Source organism: Aquarana catesbeiana, linkage group LG02, assembly GCF_042186555.1.
Source record: "Aquarana catesbeiana isolate 2022-GZ linkage group LG02, ASM4218655v1, whole genome shotgun sequence".
Classification (NCBI taxonomy): domain Eukaryota; kingdom Metazoa; phylum Chordata; class Amphibia; order Anura; family Ranidae; genus Aquarana; species Aquarana catesbeiana.
The window spans coordinates 418,990,701-419,003,860 of NC_133325.1; the positions used below are offsets into that span (position 1 = coordinate 418,990,701).

The 13,160-nt window shown below is 46.3% G+C and overlaps 1 protein-coding gene across 1 annotated transcript in view; it reads right to left on the reverse strand.

Annotated features, from left to right (window-relative positions):
• Nucleotides 1-5,581, reverse strand: part of ZMPSTE24 (zinc metallopeptidase STE24) — a 30,868-nt gene extending 25,287 nt beyond the window's left edge. The window contains exon 1 of the mRNA XM_073615443.1: nt 5,352-5,581. Coding sequence (XP_073471544.1) covers nt 5,352-5,453 — 102 coding nt within the window. The 5' untranslated portion in view covers nt 5,454-5,581. The remainder of the gene's footprint in view (nt 1-5,351) is intronic.
• Between the last annotated feature and the right edge of the window lie 7,579 nt (nt 5,582-13,160).

Consider the following 13,160-nt stretch of genomic DNA (forward strand, 5'->3'; position numbering starts at 1 on the left):
AGCCAAAGAGAGGGCACTTTCTGACTATAGTACAGAAGCAACATTTCTTGACTAGAATTGTCAGTTTAAGTGGAACTTAGCCCAGGTTCACACTGAGCTGCGGGAATGAAGCCATGCGAGTTCACACAATTTCACTCCCGATTTCGGCCACGATTTCTGCACAGGAATTTTCGGCCAGGTCTCTGCACAGATGTCAATGTAAATCGCAGCCCGAAATCGCAAAAAGTAGTACAGAAACTACTTTTTGAAATCAGTGCAGTGCCGCAGATGCAGCATCGCACCGATTAGGATGGTGCCATTGATGGCAATTGCCGCCGATTTAACATGTCAAATCGCTCCAGTGTGAACCAGGGCTTAAATGAATAGATTTGTGAACTGGCAGGATTTTAATGCAGAAGAGACATTGTGGGGAACAGTCATCAATCCTGATACAAAGCAGAGCAATGCTAAACAGGAGCAGTGAGACATCCAAAGACAGATTTATTACAAGGTTACAGCCAGAGTCATAAATTCTGCTTTTGGCTGCCTTAAACCAGACCGCCTCTTAAATTATGCTTCTGCTTAAAGTGAAAGTTTCTCTTTCAACTTTGCAACTGTTGCATTTGGCTGCCCAAGAATAGACTACAGCCCTATAAACCTGTTGCAGAGACTTTGCTGAAAATGCAGCCCGATTTGTGACTGTCTCAAATTTCCTTGACAAATGTCCCCTAGGTGTCTTCTACATTAAAGTATTCCTACCTGCATGTTCATAACGTATAATATGCTGTCCCTTCAGAGCACATGCGCCAGTGACGTCACTGGCTGCATGCAGTGTGAATATCTTCTAAACAGTGCAAGTTTAGGAGATATTCGCTGTACCTACAGGTAAGCCTTACTATAAATTAAAGCCTCGTATACACGATCAGATTGTTGGACGACCGTTCGTCCGTTTTTTGTGATATGCTAGTCTCATGACGAAAGTGAAGGGGTTACTCACCAAAGATTCTCGTATGACAGAATACAACTTCAGAAGTGACGTTTACTAGTTTTGTATGCATTCTTTCGTTTCCGAGCATTTTGCGTACGAAAACCGTATTAAACGAAAACTGGACGTTAAGATCACGTAAAAAAAAAAAAAAAATTTATAACAACATAGATAATAACTTGTAGTCTGCAAATCCAGCTTTTTTGGACGAAAGCACCGTACCAACGATCCGAAAATCTGCAGATCGTCCGTCGGACGAATTTTTACTTCCGATTTTCGTACCATGTGTGCAGGAAGTGATGGCGAACCTTGGCACTCCAGATTATTTGGAACTACATTTCCCATGATGCTCAACTACACTGCAGAGTGCATGAGCATCATGGGACATGTAGTTTATTATTATTATACAGGATTTATATAGCGCCAGCAGTTTACGCAGCACTTTACAACATTAGGGCAGACAGTAGAGGTCGACCGATATATCGGCCGATATTTGGCTTTTTTTACTTAATCGGCATCGGCGGATTGATTATACCTTCAGTGGGACTTGCAAATGACTTCTGTAATAGAAGTCAATGCAAGTTGTCTGAAGTTTTCTTCTCTCCTCCTCTGGGCAGCCTGCCAAGTCTGATAAGAAGATACATTTGAAGAAGATGCATTGTATCTCTTTCAGGTTCTTTTATCAATAGACTGAACTCCGTGTAGAAGCTCTCAGTTTAACCATTTAAAGACTAAATCTTTTCTGACACTTGTTGCTTACAAGTAAAAATCCTGTATTTTCTGCTAGAAAATCACTTAGAACCCCCAAACATTATATATATTTTTTCTAGCAGAGACCCTAGGGAATAAAATAGCGGTTGTTGCAATATTTTATGTCACACGGTATTTGCGCAGCGGTCTTTCAAACGCAATTTTTTTTGAAAAAAATACACTAATGAAATAAAAAAAAAAAAAAAAAAAAAAAAAAAAATAAGCAGTAAAGTTAGCCCATTTTTTTTCGTCCAAAAGTTTTGATTACCTGTTTTTGTGTATTTAATATTTAAGATAGTTATTTTTTTTTTTTAAGCTAAATTATACATACAAGTGAACTGATTGGAGGTTTGTTTTGTTTAATAAATGTTTAAATATAAAAAATTTTCTGTATCACTTATTACTTAAGGCTGCTTTCACACTGGAGCGGGCATGCGTTGACGGTAAAACGCTGTTAGTTTTAGCGGTGCTTTACCGTCATTTTAGCGGCGCTATTCGGCTGCTAGCGGGGCGCTTATAACCCAGCTAGCGGCCGAAGAAGGGGTTAAATGCGCCCCTGAAGCGCTGCTGCTGAAACGCTTTGCAGGCGCTTCGGCAGCGGTGCACATTCATTTCAATGGGCAGGAGTGGTGGAGCAGCGGTATACACCGCTCCAAAGATGCCGCTTGCAGGACTTTTTTTTAACATCCTGCCAGCGCATCGCCTCAGTGTGAAAGCACTCGAGCTTTTACATAGACTGCAGGGGAGCCGTTTTACAGGCGCTATTTATAGCCCAAAAGCGCCTGAAAAACGCCTCAGTGTGAAAGGGGTCTAACTGTTAGATTTTATGCGATGAAGGGAAAAAAAAAAAAAAAAAAAAAAAGAAATCGGCCTAATATTTCGGCCCAAAAAAAAAAATCGGCATCATATATCGGCCATCGGCCACCGCGATTTCTAAATATCGGCTTTGGCATCGGCCAGAGAAAAACCCATATCGGTCGACCTCTAGCAGACAGTATAATTACAATACAATTCAATACAGGAGGAATCAGAGGGCCCTGCTCGTTAGAGCTTACGATCTAGGAGGAAGTGGTCAAGTTATACAAAAGGGTAATAGCTGTGGGGGATGAGCTAATGGAGAAAATAGTGCAGTTGTTAGATGGAGGCAGAATAGGCTTCTCTGAAGAGGAAAGTTTTCAGGGATCGCCTAAAAGTGGATACATTTGGAGACAGTCTGACAGATTGGGGTAGGGAATTCCAGAGGATAGGCGAGGCTCGGGAGAAGTCCTGGAGGCGGATATGGGAGGTGGTGATGAGGGAGCTAGAGAGCAGGAGGTCTTGGGAGGAACGGAGATGGTGATTAGGTTGGTATTTTGAGACTAGGTTAGTGATGTAGCTGGGGGCAGAGTTGTGGATGGCTTTGTAACTTATTGTTAGTATTTTGAATTTAATTTGTTGGGCGAGTGGTAGCCAATGGAGGGATTGGCAGAGAGGGGTAGCAGACACTGAGCGGTTTGTAAGGTGGATGAGTCTGGCAGCACCATTCATGATGGACTGAAGGGGGGATGGTCTATTTAAAGGTAAGCCAATGAGGAGGGAGTTGCAGTAGTCAAGGCGAGAGATAACCAGGAGCTTTGTGGTTTCATTGGTTAGAAAGGGACGTAGTTTCGAGATGTTGCGGAGGTTGAGGCGGCAAGCTTTGGAAAGTGATTGGATGTGGGGCTGAAGGGAGAGTTCAGAATCCAGGATAACACCTAGCACCCTGACATGTGGGGACGGGTGGATGGTTTTGCCATTTCTCTTGACAGAGAAGTCAGGGGAAGAGGCACGTGGGGGAGAATTATAAGTAACACTGAAGATGCGTTGGGATAGGTAGGATGAGAGTGCATGATCATCATGGGAAATGTAGTTTCAAAATATCTGGCATACCAAGGTTGTGTACGGGCCTTTACCTGTAGGTACAAGTTTAAAAGTGGAGTTTAATCACTTCCTGACCCTGCTATAGCCGACTAACAGCTACAGGGAGGTCATCCAGTTCTGGGAGGTCATCTATTGACGTCCTCCTAAAACCGCAACTACTGCAGAGCGCACCCAGCTAACTCTGTAAATCGCTGTGTCCTTTGGACACAGCTAATCACAGAATGGGGGTAAATAGCCAATCACAGCAGCTCTTTACCACGTGATTTAGCTGTCCCAATCACAGCTGATCACGATGTAAACACACTTGCCCGTTATTGGCATTCCATTCCTCACAACTTGGGGAGAGAGTCTGTAACTGGCTAGTGTGAAAGGGGACATCTGTGTCCGGATGATCAGTGCAGCCCCAACAGTGCCACCAATCAGCACCTCCTCATCAGCGCAACCTCATCAGGGCCGCCTCATCAGTGCCTAGCAGCAGCGCAGCCTCATCAGCGCTGCCTCATCAGTGTCTATCAGCACCACCTCATCAGTGCCTAGCAGTAGCGTAGCCTCCTCAGTGCCTCCTCATCAGTGCCGCCTCATCAGTGCCTAGCAGCAGCGCAGCCTCATCAGCGCTGCCTCATCAGTGTCTATCAGCACCACCTCATCAGTGCCTAGCAGTAGCGCAGCCTCCTCAGTGCCTCCTCATCAGTGTCTATCAGCACCGCCTCATCAGTGCCTAGCAGCAGCGCAGCCTCATCAGCGCTGCCTCATCAGTGTCTATCAGCACCACCTCATCAGTGCCTAGCAGTAGCGTAGCCTCCTCAGTGCCTCCTCATCAGTGCCGCCTCATCAGTGCCTAGCAGTAGCGCAGCCTCCTCAGTGCCTCCTCATCAGTGTCTATCAGCACCGCCTCATCAGTGCCTAGCAGTAGCGCAGCCTCCTCAGTGCCTCCTCATCAGCGCCGCCTCATCAGTGCCTAGCAGCAGCGCAGCCTCATCAGTGTCTATTAGCACCGCCTCATCAGTGCCACCTCATCAGTGCCTATCAGCGGCGCCAATGAAAAAAAAAAAAAATAAATAAATAAATAAAATTACCTGTTTGCAAAGTTTTATAACAGGAACGAAGAAAAACCTTTTTTTCTTCAAAATGCTGTCTTTTTGTTGCTTTAGCAAAAAATAAAAACCCAAGGGTGATTAAATGCCACCAAAAGAAAGCCCAATTGTGTGGGGAAATTAAATAAAAGTTAAAAATTTCATACATGGACAGCGTTGCTTGACTACACACAATATTCAAAGTGCCACAGCGCTAAAAGCTGAAAATTGGCCTGGGCAGGAAGGGGGTAAAAGTGCCCAGTAGGCAAGTGATTAATTCCACTTTAGGATTATATACTTGCCTCCCCATCTTCTACATTGCAGGGTGTAATGTTGCTATCTTTCCAGTGAGATTCCTAGGGAACAATGAGCCCCCCTAGATCTCAGGAGACAGTCTAGATTTGGGGTTCCCCTCACAGATCTATATCTCCTCTATTATTCTACAGCCATTTGTACAGGGAGAGGGCTGAGATTTCAATGGAGGACCTTATACTGTACTGTGTTAGTTGGTCTCTCCTGTAATCCCAGTCAGAGCACAAGCAGCTCCAGTGAGCAATAAGAATGTCATGCAGCCCTTGTGCTGCTCCTCATCACTGAGGCCTCCCTGAGTGACAAAGCATGACACATCCCCGGCTTCCCCTCAGCAGACAGCCGCATTCACTCACCTGCCTGCTGGCCAGATAGGCCTCCCACATGTACACCACCCATGAGAAGAGCAGCACGGCGTAGAATATCTGCCTCTCCACAGCCAGCTCAGACAGCACCATGTTGCCAGCCGTACAAGCAGCACCAGCAACCGGCTCACAACCGAAACCAACACAGCCAAGCGGTGATTGGTCCACGGCTGACGTAGACTAAAACCGAAGCCTTCATAGCGTGGTCCTTCCCACAGGAAAAACGCTCATTGGTTACCATCTTAGAAAGCGCCAGCTCTGATTGGTGAAGAACGCTTCCGCCTTTGGGGCTTTCCGAGCGCTCTGAATATTCGGGAGCCACGATTGGTGGAAGGTCACATGATTTCACTCTCGCGGGACAGTCAGGAACTGCAGTTGATACAAGCACGGGGACAATAGAGAAGAAGAAGCGGTGTTGTGTAATAAAGAGGCCTGCATGGGTGATTAGTGGGGTTATGACTGCTTTCAGTCCTGAGAGTGCTATGGGAAGCTTGTGGAAAGAAATAACCTAATAGGTTATTGGACGACGACCTGCGTTATCTACTATTGGAATGTTCTACATTGTGGTAACATGCACTAAAAGAATGAACACAATAACTACTTGAAGACCAGGATTTTTCTGGCACTGTTTGTTTACAAGTTTGAATCTATTCCTTGCTAGAAAATTACTTATAACCCTTAAACATTATACATTTTTCTTTTAGCAGAGACCCTAGGGAATAAAATGGGGATCGTTGCAATTTTTTATGTCACACGGTATTTAAAATTGTGCACGTTTGTGGAATAGTGACAAACTACAGTACTTAAAAATCTCTATAGACAACGCTTTAAACGCCTTTATAGGTTACCTGTTTAGAGTTACAGAGGAGTGCTAGAATTATTGCTCTCACTCTAACGTTTACTGCGATACCTCACGTGTGGTGCAAATACCCTTTACATATGCATGTGCGACTTATGTATGCGTTTGCACGGCGGGATGGGGAGGGGCTTTCAATTTTTTTTTATACTGTCCCTTTAATATTTTTTATCACTTTTATAACTATTACAAGGAATACATGCCCTTGTAATAGAAATAAGGATGACAAGGCCTCTTTATCGAGAGATCTGGGGTCAAAAAGACCTAATATTTCTTTTACCTTTAAAAGCAAAAAATCAAAAAAAAATTTTTTTTGATCTTTTGCTTTAACCACTTCAGTCCCGGAAGGATTTACCCCCTTAAAAGAGAAGTATGGTGTTTTGGTTTTTTTTTGGTTTTTTTTTTTTTATATTTCAGTTTTCATACTTACCTAGGTGGATGCAGCATCGGTCTGATGGTGCATCTGTCCTCTGGCGCCTCTTCTGTGAGAACCGAGCGATCGAACATCGCCAATGGCTCGGTTCTCTCAGCTCACCGAGCAGAGAGCTGCTGACTGTCAGCAGCTCTCTGCTCTGCGCCCCTCCCCCCCCACTCACTGGAGCACTGAGCTGTGGAGGGGTGGGGTGCGGCCATCTCAGGCTCTCGGCAACTTGCTAAGAGCCTGAGACGGGCATCAGTCCAGGCACCTGGCTAGGGTTGCCACCTCATCCCTTTAAAACCGAACACATATTAATTACACAGGTTCTGTGGCTAATTAAAGTGATAAATAGACTCACTTGGTGCCTTATCTGCATTAAATCAGCCTCAGAACCTGTGTAATTCATATGTGTTTGGATTTAAAGGGATGAGGTGGCAACCCTACACCTGGCAGATCCCGACTTCATTGTTGGGATGACGCAGTGACCGATTTCTGTGACGTCAGCAGAGAGCAGACTTCAGACCGCTCTCTGCTGAAAACGAGTCACAGGAGTGCAAAACGGATTGCACTTCTGTGATTCTTAGGAGAAGCCCAGCCAAATAAGCCCAGGCTGGACTTCGCCTTTAATGACCAGGCTATTTTTTGCGATACGGCACTGAGTGACTTTTAACTGACAATTGTGCAGTCGTGCGACGCTGTACCCAAACAAAATTGATGTCTTTTTTTTTTTACCACAAATAGAGCTTTCTTTTGGTGGTATTTGATCATCTCTGCGGTTTTTATTTTTTGCTCTATAAACAAAAAAAGGCTGACAATTTTGAAAAAAACTTTATTTTTAACTTTCTGCTATAAAACACATCCAATAACAAAATGTAAAAAATCCAATTTCTTCATTACTTTATCCAATTTGTATTCTGCTACATATTTTTGGTAAAAAATCTCAATAAGTGTATATTAATTGATTTGCACAAAAGTTACAACGTCTACAAACTATGGGATAGATTTATGGACTTTTTATTTTTATTATTTTTACTAGTAATGGTGGCGATCAGTGATTTTTAGCAGGACTGCGACATTGTGGTGGACAAATCTGACACTAAGTGACACTTTTTGGGAAGCAGTGACACCAATACAGTAATCAGTGCTAAAATAAATACACTGTCACTGTATCAATGACACTGGAAGGGAAGGTGTTAACATCAGGGGCAATCAAAGGATTAACTGTGTTCCCTGGGTGTGCTTTCTTACTGTGTGGGAGATGGACTGATTGGAGGCAGAGACATCTGTGTTCCTGATTAGCAGGAATCACAGATCTCTCTATTCCTGTCTTACAGAACAACAATCTGCCTTGTTTTCATAGGCAGACCACCGTTCTGTCTCTCCAGCAAATGATCGTGATAGCCGCTGGACCCGCTGATTGACTACCACTGTGTCCAATCACAGTGGGAGCGCGGCGCGGCCCCAGAGCCAAAGTTAGAAATCACCTACAGGTATGTGATTTTGCGCTTAAGGGTCGCCCTGACACAGTATATGTACGTGGGGTGGTCCTTAAGTGGTTAAAAAAAAAAACAACTTGTTTACTTCCAGCCTGGACCAGAAGTGATGTCACTTCGGTCCTCCCAAGGCCATAGAGGCGATCAAAGCAGATCCACCCTTTAATTGCATGAGTGGTCAGTCGGTGGCACCATCGGATCATTTGACGGACGAACCGGCGAAAACAGTAAGCCCTAGAAACATCAGCGAGGGGGCATCCCCCCGCCTCTTCAGAAAGCGTTCTAGCGGCTCATGAGCTGCTCAGTACGCTTTCATGAGAAAGCCAGCCGTCGGCTGCTAGATACAATACCAAGGTTATCAGGGCCGTAGATCGTTTTTTTTTTTTCCTGGGTGGGTTCAGGTCTTTCAAACTTAAAGGCATCATTTACACTTTTATATTGGGGAAGGTACGGTAAAAAATATGTGACAGCAGATGGGGCCATGAGAATTTGCAATGCAGCGCAGCAAAAATGATCCCCATTCAACTGAATAGAACTCAATGCACGCAGTTGTGCTGTGGTAGTGTACCCATTAGTACAGCGAGCTCCTCCTAAGCTCCCTAGTTTTTGTTTTTTTTTCCTTCAGCCTGCTGGTTTATACTAAAAAAAACTTTAGATGTCATTCATATGTTCTAAATGGCCATGGAATGGCAAATATACCATGAATACCTACAGCCAGGATCCCAGATGTTCCAATTTTTGTCAGCTGCTCAGCCTGTTCACCAGAGTGATGGGCTGAAAAGAGCCACTGCTGTTAACATGTATCTGCACATCCAGTGGTACCCATGTTTAAGCTCCAGGGGACAAAGCAAAACACATTGGGATGTGGCCTGGCGGGAACCCGGGCTGAGGTCTCTCCTATCACTACTACATTACCATAGGACTCCGTGGATGTGTGGCACCAGGGATTTTTCTCTCTTCCCTTCAGTGACTACAGGAACTGGGATGAGCTCCGTCCCTTGCCGGTGTCTTGCCGAGAATGTTCCCTCGGCGGATAAGTTCCTCCCCTGTACTGCGCAGGCGCAGCACCCGCGCAGTATCAACTACTGTCAGCCGCCGGAGATAGCCGAAGCTCAAACGCTTCAATCAGCTGTACACGGCGCCTGCGCTCTGGGTCCAGATTCCTTCCCCACCATCCAAGTGGACCTAGAGGGGGAATCTAAAAGAGCCGAGCGCAGCGAGGCCGTGCCCGAAGCGTGGCGAGCGAAGCGAGGCCGTGCCCGAAGCGTGGCGAGCGAAGCGAGCCCGCGAGGGGCCCTCTTACAGGCGCCGTGTACAGCTGATTTTCAGCTGTTCCGCTTCGGCTATTTTCGCCGGATCGTACTGCGCATGCGCAGTAGAGTGAGGAACTTATCCGCCGAGCGGAACTTATTCGGCAGAACACCGGCTCTCCTGCAGCACATTCGGTATCATCTACATTAAGCCTCACATCGACTGAGCCTGAGCGACACGCTAACAAACCGTGGGTCACAGTGGTTACCTGCTATTAGGGACAAATTTTTCACCCTGGATGCAAAGAGATTTTATCCAAGGGCAAAAATGTATCCCTACCTGCAGGTCACCACTGGATGTGCAGATACCGGTGAATACATGTTTACAGCAGCAGACAGCCTTGGCTCTTTTCAGCCCATCTCTCAGGTGTACAGACTGAGCAGATATTAGAACATCTGATCCCGGGTGCAGGTACTTGCAGTCTACTTGCTGCACCATGGTCATGTAGGATGTATGAATGAGACCTAAGACTGGATTTTAGCTAACCTTACTGTGCAAGTTGAGCAGGTGCAAGGGCCAACATATTGTGGTGGGCAGCAGGGGCGTTGCTAGGGGGTGGCTTTTGGGGCTATAGCCCCGAATCTGGAGCCCATAGCCCCGAGTCTCTCAGAGATGGCCGTGGTCATGGCCTCTCTGCAGCTGGGCCACGAGTGCGGCGGGCAGCACCAGAGAGCGGGCAGGCAGTACGGGAGAGCCAGGAGGGCGAGAGAGCAGAGAGATGTAAGGCAAGGGCTCTCTAGGGACCCTGATGTAAGGGGGAGGCTCTCTGGGGACCCTGATGTAAGAGGGCTCTCTGGGGACCCTGATGTAAGGGGGAGGCTCTCTGGGGACCCTGATGTAAGGGGGGCTCTCTAGGGACCCTGATGTAAGGGGGAGGCTCTCTGGGGACCCTGATGTAAGGGGGCTCTCTAGGGACCCTTATGTAAGGGGGAGGCTCTCTGGGGACCCTGATGTAAGGGGGAGGCTCTCTGGGGACCCTGATGTAAGGGGGAGACTCTCTGGGGACCCTGATGTAAGTGGGGGCTCTCTGGGAATGCTGATGTAAGAAAGGGACTCTCTAGGGACCCTGATGTAAGGGGGATGCTCTCTGGGGACCCTGATGTAAGGGGGGCTCTCTGGGGACCATGATGCATATATACACACACACACGTATATTATATACATGTGTATACCCGCCCAAGCGTATGACTTTCTTTACTTCGCTGCTGTGGGATCTAGCCCCAGATCTTTTGTAGACCTAGCAACGCCCCTGGTGGGCAGTCAATTCAGCGATTTATTTAAACCTTAAAAAAATGTGTCCTAAGAAATTTTATAAAATGTTTTAAGAGGTGAAAAAAAAAAATATTGTGCACTGCCTACCACAGGATGGTGGCCTTTGCACCTGGTCAATATGGTTGGCTTTTATTCAGTCTTAAACTGTAGCAAACCCAGCTTTTGAACTTGTACCTACAAGTAAGCCTATAATAACGCCTATCTGTAGGTATAGTGAATATCTCCTAAACTTGTGGTGTTTAGGAGATATTCACATGGAAAGCAGCCGGTGATGTCACCGGTACATGCGCTCTGATTTGACAGCATACTGCTTGGTTGTACTTCTCCTGGGGAGGAACGCAGTTCGTTCTGCACTTTTGTGACCCATTTTTAGCCGACAGCCAGCTATAGCCCGCTGTCAGCTGACATCACTCAGCAGGTCCAGGCTGTGGAAAGATCCTAACTTTAAAGTCAGGATTCACCCAGATGCCTGGACCAGCAGCTCGCTCAGCCTCTTATTGAGCCACAGAGACCCTGAGCCAGCCACTCCTGCCCCCTCCACAGCCTGGCATTCAGTGAGCTTGGGGGGGGGGGGGTCAGAGCCAGGGATTGACAGTCACCACTCTTTGCTCACTGAAGGCTGGGAACTCAGTAATCAGCGGTCTTTGATCGCTCTGTTGTTGGGCTTAGAAGCAGCTGGGGACAGATGCAACGTTGGATCGATGCTCCATCCACCTAGGTAAGTATAATAAAAAAAAAAAAAAAAATCTATTTCTTTTATCGTACATCACAAGACACAGAACCATAGTAATTACTATGTGAGTTATAGTCCACCTTCAGGTGCTGGACACTGGCACACCCTAAACAGGAAGTTGTCTCCCTATATAACCCCTCCCACTACCGGGAGTATCTCAGTTTTTTCACCAGTGTCTAAGGTGTTGGTCATAAGTGAAGATGTGCTGTGCTGAGCTCCTCTGGAGCAATCCTTGCTGGGGCTAGCTATAGAGCCGGATCCAATCAAAGTGTCCTTTAAGCCGAATTGAATGGTACCCAGGCCTCGTATCCAAAGAAACAAGGTTTTGCCTGTAACGCTTCTCTTTTTAGAGAGCTGGACCCTGGGATCCAGTACTTTTGGTATTCAGGCCATAAAGTTTTACTGGTGGGGTGCTTTTTACAGGTCCAGGATTGTGGGTTCCACGAGGGTCCCTGGCTCCTGAAGGTTTGTTAACGGAACCCACCGTGAAGGGTGAAGATTGGGTCTGTTGGTTTTTACCACAGAAAACCCTGCGGCGGGAAAGGTAAGTAGAGTTTTCTAAGAAATTTTTTAATTTTCTTATGAACTGTCTCCTTTGGTTAGTAAATGTTGTCTTGCCTAAGTGTCACCACTGGGGGCTGTATGGAGCACGTACCTTCTCATGCTTTGCTCAGCGATCACGCTGTGTCACAGAAGCAGCAGACTTTTTCGTCTGACTATTATTATTATTCAGGATTTATATAGCGCCAACAGTTTACGCAGCGCTTTACAATAGAAAAGGGAGACAATACAGTTATAATATAATACAATACAATACAATAGGATTAAGAGGGCCCTGCTCAGAAGAGCTTACAATCTAATAACTAGCAGGCAGTCCTCCGGTAAGTTATGGGGGGTTTTGCTTCCTCCAGACACCCCCACCCGAGCTGAACTCTTCCCCTCTTTAAGAGGCTGAGTATAAGGGAGAACTAAAAACGATCAGCAATGCCCTTTTCTTTCACCGCCCCTACACGGCGGCGTCTTCCAGATCGCCTCCACGCCATCTCTCCCTCACTTAGCCGACCCCGTCGGATCGGAGGCACGTGCTTGCGCGGGAAATCTCTTTTTTTTTAAAAAGAAAGGAGGGGGCGCAATGCAACAGTGGGGGCAGGGCTTAGTGCGGCGTTGGCGTCCTCCAACACGGGAGTGTGTTTTAAAAAAGAAAAACTTCATTTATGCTAGCTGCAAAATTGTCGGAGAGACATAAGAGCGAAGAAGAGCATGAAAGAGGTTTTGGTGATACAGGCATTTCCTATTTGACACATTTACTATTTGCATCAGGCTGAGCATTAATAGCAGCGGCAGTGGCTGGACTATTGCTCAAGCAGTGGATGCGATTCCTTCTGGCAGTACCTCTGCTTTGTGCATTGGACTATGGTCAGAAGGGGGGGTTGAAACACCCCCAAAAAAGAGCTAAAAGGGTTTCCCTTGAAGCTCTGGAAAGCCTACTCATCTCTACAAATGGCATCCTCCCCTGAGTGGGGGTGGCTGGTCAGATTTGAGCATCAGGGCCATGAAATATCTGCAATGGTTTTTAACACTGCAGCCCCTGTTTATTTTATGATAATTAAAAAAAAAAAAAAGTTTAGCGACTTTAAACGCATCCCAGTGTGGGTCAAAATGCGAGAGGTTCTCTTCCATTACCCAGGACCCTCAAACTGAGGAACTAGGAGCAGGA